Raw genomic sequence first — 17,471 nt, 5'->3', positions numbered from 1 at the left:
TTAGGAAGTTTCACCTAGTTAAGCCTGTTTTTGCATGACTGCTATCTGGGGTGGGAGGGAGGAAGGTGTTTGCAAACCAGAGCATATTATGTATGCATTAAGTCGCCTTCACTGGCGACCAGTTTGTTTCTAGGCTGAGCTCAAAATCATCTGGTGTTGAAAGCAGTCTTTAAAGCAGCCTAGGAATAAAGTCTTTTTCAGAAGCTAGCTCACAAGTTAAAACATATGAGCTGGGCAGATCTAGGTAGCCCCATCCCAATAGCCCCCCTTGATGTCCATGAGTTGAACATGTGTGAAAAGGTAAAACCTACATGCGTATGGAGCTGACATCAAGGAACTGATATCAAAATATTTAAACAATAAAATTAATTAATTGCTGATCTATTTGAATTACTGAACTCTATGCAGGGCTACCATAAGAATGGAATGGAAGCTGCAGCTAGTGCAGAATTCATGTAGTAAAATCCCATCTGGTTGCTTGGGCTTTCTCTGACCAATTGAACTAGAAACTTCTACACTGTTATCTGTTTCTTAGTTTTTAGTTTCTTAGTTCTTCATTTTAAATTGTTTCAATATGTGTTTTTACTGTTGCATACCACTTTGAGTTTTCTTTAAGTCTAAGTAATTTAGACTTCTGCTTCATTGACTAAGCAAAAGCATTTGACTGTGTCAACCACAGAAAACTATGCAGGGCCGTCTCAAGCAGGTTGGGCGCCCTGGCGCTGAGGCACGAAGATCACTCTGGCGCCCCCGCCCTCGCAGCGCGCAGCACGGCTTCGCCGCGAGCACCCCCCTGCTGGCCCGGGACCCTGGCGCCCCGCGCCAACGGGGCCTTACCTAGAGCCGGGCCTGAAACTATGGCAAGTTCTTAAAGAAATGGGAGTGCCTGATCACCTCATCTGTCTCCTGAGAAATCTTTATGTGGGACAAGAAGCTACAGTTAGAACTGGATATGGAACAACTGATTGGTTCAAAATTGGGAAAGGAGTACGACAAGGTTGTATATTGTCTCCCTGCTTATTTAACTTAGATGCAGAATTCATAATGTGAAAGGCTGGACTAGATGAATCCCAAGCCGGAATTAAGATTGCCGGAAGAAATATCAACAACCTCAGATATGCAGATGACACAACCTTGATGGCAGAAAGTGAGGAGGAATTAAACAACCTTTTAATGAGGGTGAAAGAGGAGAGCGCAAAATATGGTCTGAAGCTCAACATAAAAAAAACCAAGATCATGGCCACTGGTCCCATCACCTCCTGGCAAATAGAAGGGGAAGAAATGGAGGCAGTGAGAGATTTTACTTTCTTGGGTTCCATGATCACTGCAGATGGTAACAGCAGTCACGAAATTAAAAGACGCCTGCTTCTTGGGAGAAAAGTGATGACAAACCTAGACAGCATCTTAAAAAGCAGAGACATCACCTTGCCAACAAAGGTCCGTATAGTTAAAGCTATGGTTTTCCCAGTAGTGAGGTATGGAAGTGAGAGCTGGACCATAAAGAAGGCTGATCACCGAAGAATTGATGCTTTTGAATTATGGTGCTGGAGGAGACTCTTGAGAGTCCCATGGACTGCAAGAAGATCAAACCTATCCATTCTGAAGGAAATCAGTCCTGAGTGCTCACTGGAAGGACAGATCCTGAAGCTGAGGCTCCAATACTTGGGCCACCTCATGAGAAGAGAAGACTCCCTAGAAAAGACCCTAATGATGGTGGTAAAGATGGAGGGCACAAGGAGAAGGGGACGGCAGAAGATGAGATGGTTGGACAGTGTTTTTGAAGCTACCAACATGAGTCTGACCAAGCTGTGGGAGGCAGTGGAAGACAGGAGTGCCTGGCGTGCTCTGGTCCATGGGGTCATGAAGAGTCGGACACGATTAAATGACTAAACAACAACAACAAATTTAGAAATATTATAAAAAACAAATAAAACAAAAACACAGAAAAATAATACCATAGTAAAAAATTACCAAAACTACAGTGCAGTAGAAACTCATAAAACAAAACAAGACCAAAAACAAATCATTGGAAACTAAGTATATATAATCAACTAGCCACAAAAGTCTTCCTAAAGAGTCAGGTTTTAAAGGAAGGCTGAGCAAAAGTTGTCTGCCCAAACTGTTCACCCCCATTTGATGGGGATGAAAGTAGTAGGGCATTAAGCTGAATTAATATCATCAAAGAGGATGGTGGAGATTTTCTACAATAGTCAGTGTTGAGAAGGAAGAGAAAATTCTCAGCAAAGCCTCTTCTGAGAAACTTCAGCTCAGTTAATACTGAATGAAACTGTATTGTTGCAGTTCACACTGATGGATAAAAAGAAGATATGGGCTTACAGAGGAGGACAGGAAGTAGGAGGGCAGTGGGATGAATGTGTGATGTCTGTGCCATATTAACAGTCAACACTGGCCTTGGAGGAATAGGGAACGGTGTAGAGGGGCATCACTCATCTGACCAACCATTGGTCATGTCGCTGCTAAGTGAGAGGTAGGGGGCGGCAGTAAAGTCTGTATAATGCAAACCCATGAGCAGATCCAATCTGGTGCTCTTGCCAGTGTGCTTGCACCATGCTAGCCTTGCTACCGCTGGCTTGCCCCTCTATCTCCTGGAAAGCAGCAACAGCATGACAAATCTGAGGTGTGGTAAGTACTACCACCCCACCATGTCATCAATTACTGCCTCACTGAACTCAATGGGACTTGCTTTGGGTTGGACCTAGAAGATTTTGGAGCGCCACTAGATGTATCTTTTTTTAATGCCAAGTTACGCTTGATGCCATGGCAAGTTTGACTCCGCAAGTAGTAATACAGAAATATTTTCAGTTAATCCTGTGTTCAGTATAACATGGCAAACTCTTTCCATGCCAATACTTTCAAGTTACCTTCTTTAAAGGTAATAAGAGGAAAATGAAAATGTGATGCAAACACCCAGTGCTGCTTTGTAGTAAGGGCACCAGATGCACCTGTTTGTGAATTAGGAATAAATTCTGCCTTAAAAATAACATTAAAAATTAGTAAATCAGTCTGTTTCTACTAAGTAAGGCAGATATATGACTGAGGTGGTGGCAACATGGTGACTAGTGACTTAACAGTACTTGTGTAACAGGATATGCTCTGGGTGATACGAATTCCTGACAGCAAATTGTATGTGTATAAAGCAGCTTTCTAAAACATATCTTTTGTCCTTTTTGTCACCAGCCTACATGATCATAATAATTTTGACAGGCTGTGAAAGCCATGCTGTCACAGGGAAGACATTAACAGTGACACAATGACACAAAGTGTTCTGAGTCCACTGCCAAACTTCAAACTATGTATCTGTCCCAGGCTATAATGTGATGTGAACAGCTCTGCTAGGCTCCTCACTGGCAGTTCTTTAACTGCTTCAATCTTATGAGGAGGTTGGTAATCTCATCGTTCTGAATAGCCCATTATCGTTATCAGGGCTCTTTTCACTTCAATAAAGAGCAGCTGTAAAAAATGACATGACCTCTGTGACAAGGGGAAGGGGGGGGGCAAAGGAAGCAGCCATTACTAAACTTCTCCACAGAAGATATGCCAGTAGCTTGAAATCTGTTGTTGGCATCTTGATATTACTGAGTAATGACAGAAAACCAGTTGTACATAGGCAAGAGAAGCAAGCCTCAAAACCTACCTCTCCCCACCCCCACAAATATTTTTTTGTGGCAGAGAGTCATAAATCATACCCATATACAACAAAGTATACCCAGCTGGGCAATTATTAGACTATAATTTTTACTTAGCAATTCCTAAAACCATCTTGTGCAAGATTATCTCTCATGGTTTACAACCTCAGCCATGTCCCTTGTGTAAGATAATGCTTAGCCCCATGCTTCCCTAAAGGTTACTTTTTATTCTCTATTTAGAGCTAATTCAGTGCAATATCTTTCTTTTTTAAAGATTCAATCTTCCTTTCCCAGCAGGAGGAAAGGCTCAGGAGTGCCATTACACATTTGATGTCATATTTATTCTCAGCTGCAAATTCAAGTAATGCAAAGAATTCAATGAGATATCTATGAGACAATCTAACAGATGCTCCTCTAGACGAAATTCACAGTTTACCTCATTACTAGCCTGAATATGTTCTGCAATGTGCACACTAGAGTTTCATAGCCAAGATGGTTGCTGGTTTACAGCTAGGTCAAATCATTTTCTACATTTTTAGATTATTTCTATCACTATCTTATACTGTACTGACATTTTATATTAACATTCTAATCTCTGCAGGCCTGTGATGGATTGGTGATTGAGGACATCAGGAATAGGTCAGCATCAAGTGATACAGCTGTTACCAGGGAGTTTCAGAAATATGTATAGATATTGGAGAAGCTATTGGACTCAACAGCCTAGGCCCCATCTGCACTTTACATTTATGGCAATATCAAACCATTTTAAACAGCTATAGATTCCTCCAAAGAATCCTGGGAACTGTAGTTTGCTAAGGGCATTGAGGGTTGTCAGGAGACACCTTCTCAGAGCGACAATTCCCAGAGTTCCTTGGGAAGAGGGTTTGATTGTTAAACCCATCTTGAAATGAGTCCAGGACATGTGAATCAGGTTGGTTTATACTGGAATTTGCAAAGATCAATGTCCTCAGATGTCTCTACTCCCAGGAAAGAAACATATGCACTAACTTTACATTACTTTTATGGTAACAAAATGCAGTAAACCACCAGCATTCAGATTTAGATCCCATTGTTTCCTGTAGCTAAGAACAAACCTTAACCTTTGCTAGTGACTTGTTTGGAGAGGAAGAAGCCATGGGTTCAGACTACACAAGCTAGATCATGGCTTATTTTCCTACAGCGCAGAAATGATGGAGCATCAAGTAAATTGAGATGCAGTAGGATATAAACTTAAGGAGGTGGGTGTTTATGTTCTATAATAAAACTCAAGGCAGAAGAGGACTAAAGGGAAACAGTACTTCTTGCTCAGCCACAGCTGTGTTCTACATTTGTGAAAAGAAGTCCACTGAAATCACATACAATATAAGATACAACCAAAAACTCTCACTCCTTTAAATATCCTTTATATCACAGACTAATCAACCCATCACAATAATCTTAACAAGGGGTCAAGGAGTAGAGAACTTTGGCTCACTATCATGCCTCAGTTCTCGCATTTAATTAGCAAAACTATTTTATGTTTTCACATTAGGTTCACAACTCTATAAAGGAACGAGAAAGCAGTAAGCTACAAAATACAAATGTATTTATCCTTTGATTAACTATCAGCTTTGATAAGTACAGATGTGAAGTTCTCATTAAATGAAAGTATGAGATCTACTGAAATTTCTCACATCAAACACACACACACACACACACACACACACACACCCTAAATCACACAAAATCATGTAGGTAGCTTGTAGACCTACATGATTTCTGCAACAATTTAGGACATGCACAGCAAAAGGCATGCAGTTTATTCATTGTTCTCAATGTGATTTCTTCATTTTAAAAAAAATGAAAGGAGTTTAAATAGATACAAAGCAACATCCTCAGAATTTGGAGGGTGTTAACATCAGTTGACTTAGATATATCAAATGGCAAATTACCTTTGATAGGTCTCCAGCCTCCAAGTAGAAGCAGATAACAAATACATTCCATGTAACCCAGATGACTAACCAGACAGCGTACTGTAAAAAAAGGGAAAAAGGAATAATGCATCATGAATCCCAAAATCAGTGGTGTTTAAATTAAGCTTAAACTACAAATATCAAATGACAACAACACCCTAGCATTGTCGATGCATTAAGGCTATGTGGAATTTCATTCATAAAAGAATATATTTCCATTCCATTTTGAACAAACTAGTTATAGCTGCTGGTTTTAGAAAACTTGCAGGTGTATTAATATGTCTTGTTACATAGAACTGCAGCTTGTGGCAAGACTTTAATGTAATATAAAGCTAAGGATCTCAGTATTTATGACAAAGAAGTTTTATATTTCTAAGTGCCATGGCTGCAGATGACTATTTGAAATTCTAAAACTGCCTGATACAGGTGTAGAAATTCAGAAACTAGGTCAATGGAGAGTTTCTAACAGTGTAAAGGAGGACAGGGACAGAACTTCCATATTTAGCACAGCTTTCTGTTACCCCTTGTAACCCTCCTTCTTCTCTCCATTGCATCTACATTCATGGACCAACCTTTTATGCACCCCTTTTTATTTCTTTGCTAGAGTCTTTGCCAAAACAAACAAACAAAAATCCCAAAACAACCTCTGATATTTCTACAAGACTAAATTAAGGGGGGGACCTTTATGCTAATGTGCCTCATTTTCACAATAATTAAATTGATTATACAGGCCCATTATATCACTTATGTGGAAAATTGTTTTCCAAGCTACTATAAACACAGCCATAAGGCTATGCATCCTCATTTTGTTATTTAGTAAATGTTCTTTGTTGTTCTATCCATGTTAAACACTGTGTCTGTGTTTTAGTTATTCAGTGCTATTATATTCCATTTTTTTAATTTTACACACTGTCATCATTAAATTCTTTTTATTAGTTTGATACCTCATATTTCTGTGGTCATTACAGTGCTTTTGTTTTTGACCACCTTCCACATTTTGCCATCCTTTTTCATAATAATAATTTGCTGTGTGTACCATATGTTATATTTCAAATGCAATATTTGCATAAAAGTGTGTTTGTGTGTGTGTGTGGGGGGGGAATAACTGGATCCAGACTAGCATAGGAGCTTCATTGTGGAGGAAAGGGGAAGTTATTTTGCATTCTGCCTGTGCCTCCTCACCACTAAAATGATGCTCCAGAAGTCTCCAAAATTGGAACAACTGGGGGTGGGGTGGGTTTGAAGCTGTAGGCTATAGGAGAAGGTTGGTATTTGTAAAGATAACCTCCCTCTTCCTGCAGTAGAAGTTTCCATTGGATCTCAGGCAAGTCTGAACCCAACCCATGGTGTTTTGATAAGAATAGTTGTTCTTGTTCTGCAATTCAATGAAAATCATTTCGTTCCACTTTGGTCACAGTTTTTGATTTACCATAGTTTGCTATTTTGTTTGAACCAAACAAATTGTGGTTAATCTTAACTATGGTTTGTTGAAACAAGCCAACTTCAAAACATGTAGCAGACTTGTTCAACAAAGCACAGTTGAGATTTGAATTATGTCCAGACCTCAAACTGGTATTAAAGTGTAGCAAATCAAAAACCAAAGCAAAAGCTGCAAATCTCCTCAGTGTAGAGACACCAGAGAAAATAGGGGGTAATGCCTGATTCAAAAACTCATTCCCATCATGATAAAACATGGTGGCCCCATGTTACACAAAAGCATGGCATTTTCATCATTTGCATATATAGCTGCAACCAGAAGAGCATAGCTGATGCAGGGGCACCAACCCAGAATGTATGATGACTGTAACATTTTATTAGCTATAGCTTCACAGAGGAAAATGGTATGGCATAAGGTCAATATCCTATTTCTGTGTGATCCAGCAGGACTGTTATGTTCTTATGAAGGAGAGGATGAAAAGGAAGCAGTTCAATGGATATTCATTCTTAGGCCCATGCACTAGAATTCAAACATCTCTGACACACCTGAAGGGCTGTGAGTGAGATAGCTGAAATGTGAATAATTGTTGTGCACATGTGTAAACAATAAGTAACATTTCTAAAGTCAAAAATAGGAGCAGAGTTCCACTATGGAGCAGAAAACACAGACTGCCGTGATTATTAAAGGAGTGTGTGATACTCATCATGCGATAGGTAATAGCCTAGCTCTAAAAAGCTTATTGTCCCCTAGTATGGGCTCGTGTTCTTGGGCAAATTGTTTAATACAAAGCAACAATCCATCAGTGACTGATTGTGTCATAATGGATAATAGCTTGTTGCACATCCAAGTTATCATGAGAGAACTGCAATTATATCAACAATGTCTCCATCAAATACTCTCTGTATTTGTGTCTGTATTTTTAAAATGCTCAGGCTAGGACCATTATGCTTAAGTGAAAGTTAGCAGCATTAGACAGGAGTGCTTTGGGTATCTCAAAATGTCGTTTTCTTAGAAGTAAACACTTACAAATCCCTTCAGTATGGAAGAAAACATGCAACGGTGGTTGCAGTTATTGTATCACTGCATGAGAAGTGATTGCTATACAGTAATACAAGACATCTTTTTGTCCCATATCTTTTTACTGTTTTTAATCACTATAGCTCAGCTACTGTGTTGGATCCTCATAAACAGAATTCTCAAGCCAAATGCTCAAGAGCGCAAGGCAGGGAATGATACAAGAGCTACGGCACCAATTTTATGGGGGGGGGGGGGTGTAACCACAATACTATCAAATTCATCATGTACACCTGCGGACAGTGGCTGAGAAAACCCAACACTGTCATTTTCCAGAAATGAGAGGTTGAAAGTAAGCTTTGAAGTCTCAAGACTAGAGACTGCAGAGGGTCCTGAACTTAGGGAAAGTCAGGCAGGGATTCAGCAGGCTTGCCAGCACTCAGCATGATGAGATAAAATATGACTAGCAAGACTTACAAAAGACTGCTTGAACCTCTGTAGAGTTCACTGAATCTTTTGCAGGATTCAGTTTGCTGCTGTTCCCTTCCTTAGACTCACCTCTCTCTCTCTCTCTCTCTCTCTCTCTCTCTCTCTCTCTCTCTCTCTCTCTCTCTCTCTCTCTCTCTTTTCCTGTTTATTTTTAATAAGGGACCAGAAGTCTCAAAATAGTGACTCTGGCAGCTCTGGAAGATAGTTATCCCTGAGCCACCTTGGCAGATCATAGCTGTCAGCCCAGCAAGGATCAGGTGACAGGAGGAGTCAACAGGCTCCCACCCAGCTGTTATACTGCCTGATGAACAGTCTGTTTCCCTCCCAGTCACCAGCTCACTGAACATTCCTGCCTTTGCCATCACCAGCTCAGTCTTCTCTCGTGTTTTCTAGGACCCTGCTTCCAACTCACTTAGTAGGAGATGTGAGGTTATTATAAAATAAAAGCAAAGGTATGCCACAGATTATAAAAGGCATGAGCAACACTGGGGGGGGGAATCAAGTATAGACAGTGGAATGAAAATGGTATAAAAGTAATGAGGGTACAAATTGTGGACATTATTGCAATAATGAATTGGGAAACTAGAAAGTAGTTTGAAGAGCTAAATATACAGAAATGATACATGAATGAATGAAAGAAACCAGGACTTAGACTGTCAGCTGAGAGAGACAATACTGTATTGGACTATATGAGCAGCTTATGTTATTTATGTAAACAATAGGCTAGGCAGTTTTCTTTCTAGATACTACTTTTTAGAGTTCACTGCTTTTAAAGAAACAGTTTCAAAGCCTGGGCTGGAAACCCTGATATGAGAGGAAGCCAGCCCGTTTGAAAATATGCTTGAAATGAAGCCTGCATTCCATCCCCCATGACAATGGAGAGAAAGTCTACCTGTGGTTTTGCAAAATGCGAATGTCTATCATTAAAAGGGCTCTGTGCTGAAAAATACTTTAAAGCCAACAGTCTGCAAAAGCCAGCCAGAAAAATCTTCACTGTGCTATGAAGATGAGGCCACCAGACCCAATGAGCTTCTATACTAGGGATTTGGCATATCAACACAGCTCAGCAGGAAGCTTAAAAAGATTTTAAGACTAGGCTCAGTCAATTATTCAGTCAATTTCCTATTGATTGAATAATATCCAGTCAATAGTAATTTTGGTTGTGGCTCAACCTGTGGAAGTGTCTCTGAGAGAATTTAGCAGATGAGATCCTCAACATTAAACCTTCTCTATTTTCACTTTTCTACCCAGGCCTGCTTTAAAAAACATTTCTTCCCTTGCCCCCATTCCTTTTAATTGTTTGAAAATTTAATCCAGAACAAGCCTGGCATTTCTGTAACTACAGATGCATAAGCTTAGACACTGGCTGGGAAACCTGCCATCAACATTTACACTTGATGCACATACATTGTATTTTGGCTCTGCACACTCATGTCCATCTGCTTTGATGGCCTGGTGCCCACTCATCAGTCAGTTGGAGTGTTTGACTGGGTCTTAGCGCCAAGTAATGGCCTTTGACAGGCAGCATCCATAACCTTGCCAGTTCTTTTGCACAAAGTAGGTTTCCCACTGACAAGCTCAAAATCATTGGTGTACAATGTTCCATTGCATTTCTCAACCACTTTTGTGACAACTGCATGCACTAATTTATTATAGCACCATAAAATGAAGATGCTATTGAACAGAAGAACAATAGAATGCTGCTGAAGCACCTACATGCAAAAGACAAAAGAACTGAAGGCAGGACAAACCAAAGACAAATAACAGAAGAAAAACTTATGAATAAGGTGCTGAAATGGGAAAAGAAGCTTTGTTTGACACTGCAATAGGTTGCAGAATGAGTTCGGCTTCAAACCTATGTTCACTTATTTTGGGATAACCTCTACTCAACTCCATAAGACTTATGCATAAGTAAAAAACAATAACATTGGGATACATGTCACAGCATATTCCACATCTGTGCATCATACTATCAGTTAATTGTCTGGGTCTTTTACAGGTGTGCAAGACTATTGGTAACTAAGGAATTGGTAAGTGATGGAGACCCATGACTGGTTCTCATGGGGAGTTCAACAGCAATAGGAAAACTGGTGATGGGTAAAGGCTTATGCAAATCCTGAAGTACTGAGTGGAAAAAGTACTGCAATTATCTATTTTATGTTGGTTTCATTGGTATTTGGTTTATCCTTTTAATTGATGGATTGTTTTATTGAAGGTGTAAACTGCATTGGGGACGTAGTAATAAATAATGCTGCCTGTTTAAATAGCCTGCTGTTTCAACCAGTCAGATCACTGATAATTAGATTACTACTTGGATTTGCATATTATTGTAGAAATGAATTTCAAACAATTAATGATGAAAATCGAAGATTATGAATTTTTCAAAAAGAAAGCCCAAGGATGGCCATAGACTAGAACATGCTGACTCTTTTAAGTATCTGAGGTTCTGGTTTCATAGTTCTACTATTTCAACCAATCACACTTCTCTGTTCCTGCAGGGGGAATTGCTGAAAACCTATTTCATGTCCATTGTGCTTTACTGTCTGCTGAACTGGAAAAAAGTAAATTTGTATAAAAATATTAATGGAAGCTACAACTTGGTGAGCTAAGCTCCAGGTGCTGGTACTTACAACTGCTAGGATAACCACACAAAATCTCATCCCTTCAACAATATACCCAACCGATCCCTGTGCTCGGTAGGAGAGGAGATCCTGCAGATACCATCCTATCAGGAGGTCCATGACACACAATGTCAGAATCAAGCTTTCAATGTGGCATCATCTATCTTTTGGAATTATGTCCTGTAACATTTCAGACAGGCACCATCCCTCTATGTTCTTTTCAATGCCTACTAAGATCTTCTTCTTTCAAGAAGTGGACATTTCTATTCCATAGATGTTTTCCTCTTTCAACCGATTGTTTCCCAGCTGCTGAGATAAATATCAAACAAGGTTTCACAAATGTTCTTTCTCCTGTGTGGGTTAATCAGTCCAGCCTCCCCATAAATCTTCTTGGTCTGGAGCTCCCTGTTGCGTCGTCAACACGAAGCAGCGCCATCTTAAAAAACTCAAATCACTTTCGTTTTCTCTCATAACCATGTAGATTAACGATCTTTGTAAAATTTACAGCTTTTCCAGGCAGAAGATCCAGACATCAAACCATGCATAGACTCTTGGTAAATTAATGGATCTCCTTGCCCTATAGCTGAACTTAGCTTCAGGTCGCTGCTCCAATTCAAAGTGCGTCACAGCTCATAAATCCTCCGAACGCGTCCAGGCACTCCTCCCGTCCAACTAGAGGGGGGCTTTTCTCGTCGGCAACTCCACATCTTTAAAAAATATGCTCAGTAACAACAGTTTCTAAAGTTCAACTCACACAGTCTTTTGCTTCTCTTTCACTCCAAACAAGCCAGGACATCGCGTCTGGGAAGGTACGAAGTAGCTCATATGAAGAAAAATAAAAAAAACTCACTTCCCTTATCGCTCCGTCCCCATCAATCCTTCCAGATGAAATACAGCCTTTGACTCCTCTCCCTCAGCAGCATAAATTTCTCAGCAGTAAACAGCGCTTCTTCCCCTCCTTCTGAAGTATGTCCATAGATTTAAGCCTAATTATCTTCTTTAACCATGGAAATCCCCGCCATGCAGATTAGCGTTCGGGAGTCCCGGCCCTCGTAAGTGCTTCAGCCCAAGCTCCCCCCACTCCAAAAACAGTCGGAGTGGGTCTGGGGGCATCGCGGGCCAGCGGCCCCTCTCCGTAACCCCCGGAGAGGGTAGGGGGTTGCCATTTACTCCCCTAGCAACTGCCAAATTCCTTACGAAGGTCGGAGGGATGAAAAACAGGTCCGCCATTCCTGCAGGCGGGAACCGGAACCCTCCCTCTATGTTCTTTTCAATGCCTACTAAGATCTTCTTCTTTCAAGAAGTGGACATTTCTATTCCAGTGGGTATTTGCATTGAATTTCAAATTGTTTTTATTTTTGCAATTTTTTAGATATGTTTTTGTTGTACAGTAATACCTCGGGTTACGAACGCGATCCGTTCCGGATCGCAGTTCGTAACCCGAATAGTTCGCAAACCGAGCGCTATGGGCGCCGCCATTTTGCGCATGCGCAAATCGCGCGATCGCGCGCGCGGCGAAAACACTTCCGGGTTTGCGCAGTTCGTAACCCGAACTGTTCGCAAACCGAGGTGGTCGTAACCCGAGGTACGACTGTACTGTGAACTCACCATGAGAGGCTTCATAGGAAATGCTTCATAAATGAAATATATAATAAACAATATATATTATAATGTATGAAAAAACCGTACATTATACATATGAAAATTTAGGTTACAATTTTCACAGCAGTTTTGAATCTATCCATATTTTAAACATTGGTATGAGCTTTTGTGTGCATGCATACTTCTTCAGATAAAGCTATTTTTAGTCATCTCACCCCTTGCTTTTTCCTGTAAGACCAATTGCAGTCATTAACAGTTGTCAACAGGTTTACCACATTCCCACCACCCTTCTGAGTAATACCCCTCCCCACCCTCTCACTATATGTATAAGGGTCTGGTGACTTCTGTTTCAGTGTATCTGAAGAAGTGTGCATGCACACGAAAGTTCATACCAATGACAAACTTAGTTGGTCTCTAAGGTGCTACTGGAAGGAATTTTTCTATTTTGCTTAATGAAAGAGATTCTTCCCTGACAACTGAGTGCATATACCGTATCAGAGCCATTGGTGGCGATGACTTTGTATACTAGTGCCTGCACCTTGAACGTTTTTATACAAACTCTGTTGTATTCAGTGGTGTAATTCAGCTAAGAGTAGGGCTTCCATCAGCCAAAAGGGGAGAAACAGTTTTTAAACAACTTTCCCTCCCCCTGCAGTTTCTGTGCCCCTTTAAATCTGGGAGTTCCCCTTGCATAATATTTGATTACTTTCCTGTTCCACTGATGGAAGTCTTAGCATCAGTTGAGCAACTGTTGGATACAACCCTATTTGTGTATGGCAAAGGCAGCAAATGCTTGCACTTGAGGACAAGGGGCTGGAAAAGAGAAATCAGCTATGTATCCTTTATTTTCTCTTGCTGATACTGTAAACTCATTTTTCATTTTTTAAAAAACCTTCTTATATTCTTGTAATGTCCTTTTGAAAGAAAATCTATAGCCTTATCTTTAAACTCCTGTTGCTTTGTGGCCAAATGCCTGAGCAGTTTTGATGGCTTTATTGATTCATTTGCAAGCACCACAATCATACAAGCAGGGCAGTTTTTTTCCACAGCAATTTAGCAGCACAAATTAGTGTGGTTGCCTTCCCCTTGTCAGAATTCCTAACAAAGGTTGTGAGGAATTCCCTTGTGACTTAATAGTCAACCCATTTTGAGTTGAAGGCTGATTTCTACATTCGTTTTGGGGGCAAATATTAATTGCTCTTCTAATGGACCCTATTGGTTTAATGATATCAATAAGCATATGTATTTGTCTCTTCTTTGTCAAAACAGCCAAAAGCTCAGGCTCAGTTTAGGAAAATTACATTATTTCACACTTAAACATGCTTAAGTGCTATAGATCTCAAAGAGAAAAATGTGACTTAAAAATAATAATCAGCAATGAATCCATAAATTCAAAATCCTGACTCAAGCATCCTTACTACTTCAGTAAAATGCAACTCACCTGATTTACCCACATTTCTTTCAGTAATTAAAATGGAAAGATGGAAAGCATTTTAGTACTGTATTTTCCATGTCAATATTAGAAATATATTTAGGAATTATATATATATACACACGCACACACACACACACACACACACACACACGAAATTAACCAAACTGGCCACAGGTTTGCATATCTATAATATGTCTGGTAAGAACCTGAGAGTTGTTTCCCATGAATAGCAAGGGTCAAGCTTACTTTTTAAAATGTGACTTTTGAATATAATTTTCTGTTGTGTAGCTGCTTTTACTTTAGCTGGCATGGGAAGCCCTGGCATGAGAGGGGTAAGGGATCTTTAATTATTTTCTCCTCACTGTGGCCCTGATCTGGATCAGGACACCTGCACCTGCTATTTGCACTTGGAGAAAAACTCACAATGGAGTATTGATAAAATGCTGGGGGGGGGATTAAAGCTATGTGTGATTATACAGGGTTGTTTGGCATAGCTGCCAAGTTTTCCCTTTTCTCGCGAGGAAGCCTATTCAGCTTAAGGGAATTTCCCTGAAAAAAAAGGGAGAACTTGGCAGCTATGTTGTTTGGCACAATATATTCTTTAACAGTATGATTCCACAATTCTTGTGCTTTAGGCTGAACCTGAAACAATATGGTCTTTTACTCTACTATAGTGAAAGGCCACAGTTAGAACACCTTATGGCAAACAAACTAAATGCTGTGTCTTGTTATTAAATCAACAACCATCACATTGAGAAAAAAAAGTTTGGGTGGTTTTAGTGATGATCAGCTGTCCACAAAGGAAGGTATTGGAAACGAAAAGGGCAACAATAGGAAACAGAGGTAACAGAAAAGCAAATATGTAAATAAATTACAATTGGCAATATAATGGATGCAGTTGAAAAAAGAAAGATGTTGTTATAAGCCAAATCACTTCCACATTTTGCTGACTTATAATTTTATAAAGCACTTGCACCAATGTAATGAGTTCTGTAGCAGAAACTGCTGTGATTAGATTGGATGTGGCAGACAGGCCAAAGATTGAAATATTTGGTCATGGCGAATTTGCATAAATGAACACTGGGAAGGAAGGCTGAACTGGTGTGCCTCCTCCCTTGCCAAGGTTTTGATACATATGCTGGAGAGCAAGGGAGGTGGGGACATGCTGTGCTAATATTCAGGAGATAAAACCATGATTCATTTTCTAATGCCCCCAAACTGGCTTCTTTCAAGAAAACTAATTTCACTTGAAGGAAGCCGCAAATGCATTTATCACATCAGTTCTGCACTCACAGGGTCACACAGTCCTAGGACACCAGAAATTTGATGCTGGATAAACAAAACATTAGCTGTACTTTAGCCACCATTTATTCATACATGATATGAGAGATTCATATTACTGTGGCCTACTTTAGAACCAAGATGAATTTGACTAGGTAACAATAAAATCTTAAATGCTTCCTATTATAATGTCCAAATCTAAAGCCGGAATCCTAGGATGTGGCATACATTGAACAGGACTGTAGTAAATGCATGTGAAGACTTACAGGGCTGTGAGCATTTAAAGTGGCCTGTGTAGTACTTTCTATTGTTGCAGGATAAGGCATTTGCATTCATCATTATGATTAGCATACATTTGTATTCCTGGAGTATTCAGCAAGATTCCTGCCATTTAGGAATTGGATTGGTGTCAGTCACTGCATAAATTTATAAACACAGCACAGACCTAAAAGCTTTACAGTAAAGATCCACTGGGAGAGGGGGGAACACAATGCATTTCTAAAGCCACAAATGCTTTGCCCCCAATGGAATCTCTGCCAGTGTCAGTGGAGATAGGAGAGGTTTGGCTACCTCTGAAATAGTGTCCCAGGAGCAAATTGTAGCCATTCACTTATATGGGGGGGGGGCATGCTCAGAAGCATTTAAAGTGATTTCTCCTACGGTACATCACAAGAGGCTGGAACAATCAAGTCCAATGCTAGGGAATCCTCACTCCCCTACTTCCTTTAGCCATAGCAAAGAATGGTTGCTCCTCTTCAGACAGAGATTCAATGGATGCTCCTGAGTACACATCTTAAGGATTTTCCCAGTAATTAACTCACTCTTTCCTAACTTTCTTGGAATACTAATAAAACATCCTATACTTCTACTAATGCAAGCAGCTTGTGGATACAATAGATAGAAATCTGATTGTGTATTGATACTTGAAAGCTAGAGTCATACTGGTAATGTGTGTACTGATTAGTAGAAAGGGGAAAAGAAGCAATTATAAAAGGTGAGAAATAAATACAGCTGGAAGTGAGAAAACCATTGAAGCTTCAGAAGAGAATCCATGCAGGGAGAGATAATTTAGGGGTAAAATGGGTTCATAATAGAATGTTGCTTTTAAACTTTCAGACTCAGTTTAACAAGTACTTTTAAAAAATGCAGTAAATGGATATAAGGATCTGGGTACACAGGAACTGCAATATCTCTTCTTAGGAGTGGAAAATAAATTAATTGTTTCAGAATATGTCAGATGAAAAATTTCTAAAATTGAAACAGGACAATCCTATCATTATCTGACCAAGTTCTCCAGAGAGTCAAAGTTTTTTGCTCTGCTGGACCTTATGGGCAAGTGGAAGCAAGAAACAAGTCAAGTCTGGTGAGGCAAGCAGTTTGAAGCATGGCTTTCTTAATAGGTCAGGACCCTGGGCAGCTCCCAGCAGGCCCTGCTGCTTGAGCTTTGGAGTTTTCAAAGATGGTGTCTAAATCAAGAGCTGGACCCATTTTTAGCCTTATGGAGGTTGGCATGGCCTGTACTGCAGTTGCTCTGCTTCCTTAAGGAGCCGGTTGTACTGACTTAAAGGGCTCTTGCCTAAGTATGGAGACACTGACTTCTACATTGTGCTAGGCCTGGGAATGCTATTTCAGCTTCATTCTATGAGTCCTAGGAAGGTTCAAGAGTTAGGTCCTCTCCAACTGAGTTGAGGATGATCATCAAGTGGAGCAGTCTATATGCCCTCCCAACTGGTGTCTTCCTCAGTGTACTGTAAGAGGCCAGGTTTGGAAGCCATGACAAATGGACTCTCTTTATACAAGTGTATGTCAAAGCATTGCCCCCCCCCCCCGCAGAAGCTATGGGGCTGCACAGATCTCTTGCTTCCTAGGTTCAGAGCTTCTCTGAGCTATGCGCCATTGTGATAACTCAGTGATAATTATCACTGTACAGTTCACTGTAGCCTTAAGCTGTGATTAATGTTTTAATGTTGTAACCCACCCTGGAACCTTAGG

At 40.2% G+C, this 17,471-nt stretch overlaps 1 protein-coding gene across 1 annotated transcript in view; it reads right to left on the bottom strand.

Annotated features, from left to right (window-relative positions):
- NKAIN2 (sodium/potassium transporting ATPase interacting 2) overlaps positions 1-17,471 on the bottom strand; it is a 479,483-nt gene that overhangs the window by 213,053 nt on the left and 248,959 nt on the right. The window contains exon 3 of the mRNA XM_035109229.3: positions 5,579-5,659. Within this exon, the coding sequence (XP_034965120.1) occupies positions 5,579-5,659 (81 nt within the window). The remainder of the gene's footprint in view (positions 1-5,578; positions 5,660-17,471) is intronic.

This window comes from Zootoca vivipara, chromosome 3, assembly GCF_965207765.1.
Source record: "Zootoca vivipara chromosome 3, rZooViv2.hap1.1, whole genome shotgun sequence".
NCBI classification, from domain to species: domain Eukaryota; kingdom Metazoa; phylum Chordata; class Lepidosauria; order Squamata; family Lacertidae; genus Zootoca; species Zootoca vivipara.
This window is presented reverse-complemented; position numbering and strand designations above follow the sequence as displayed.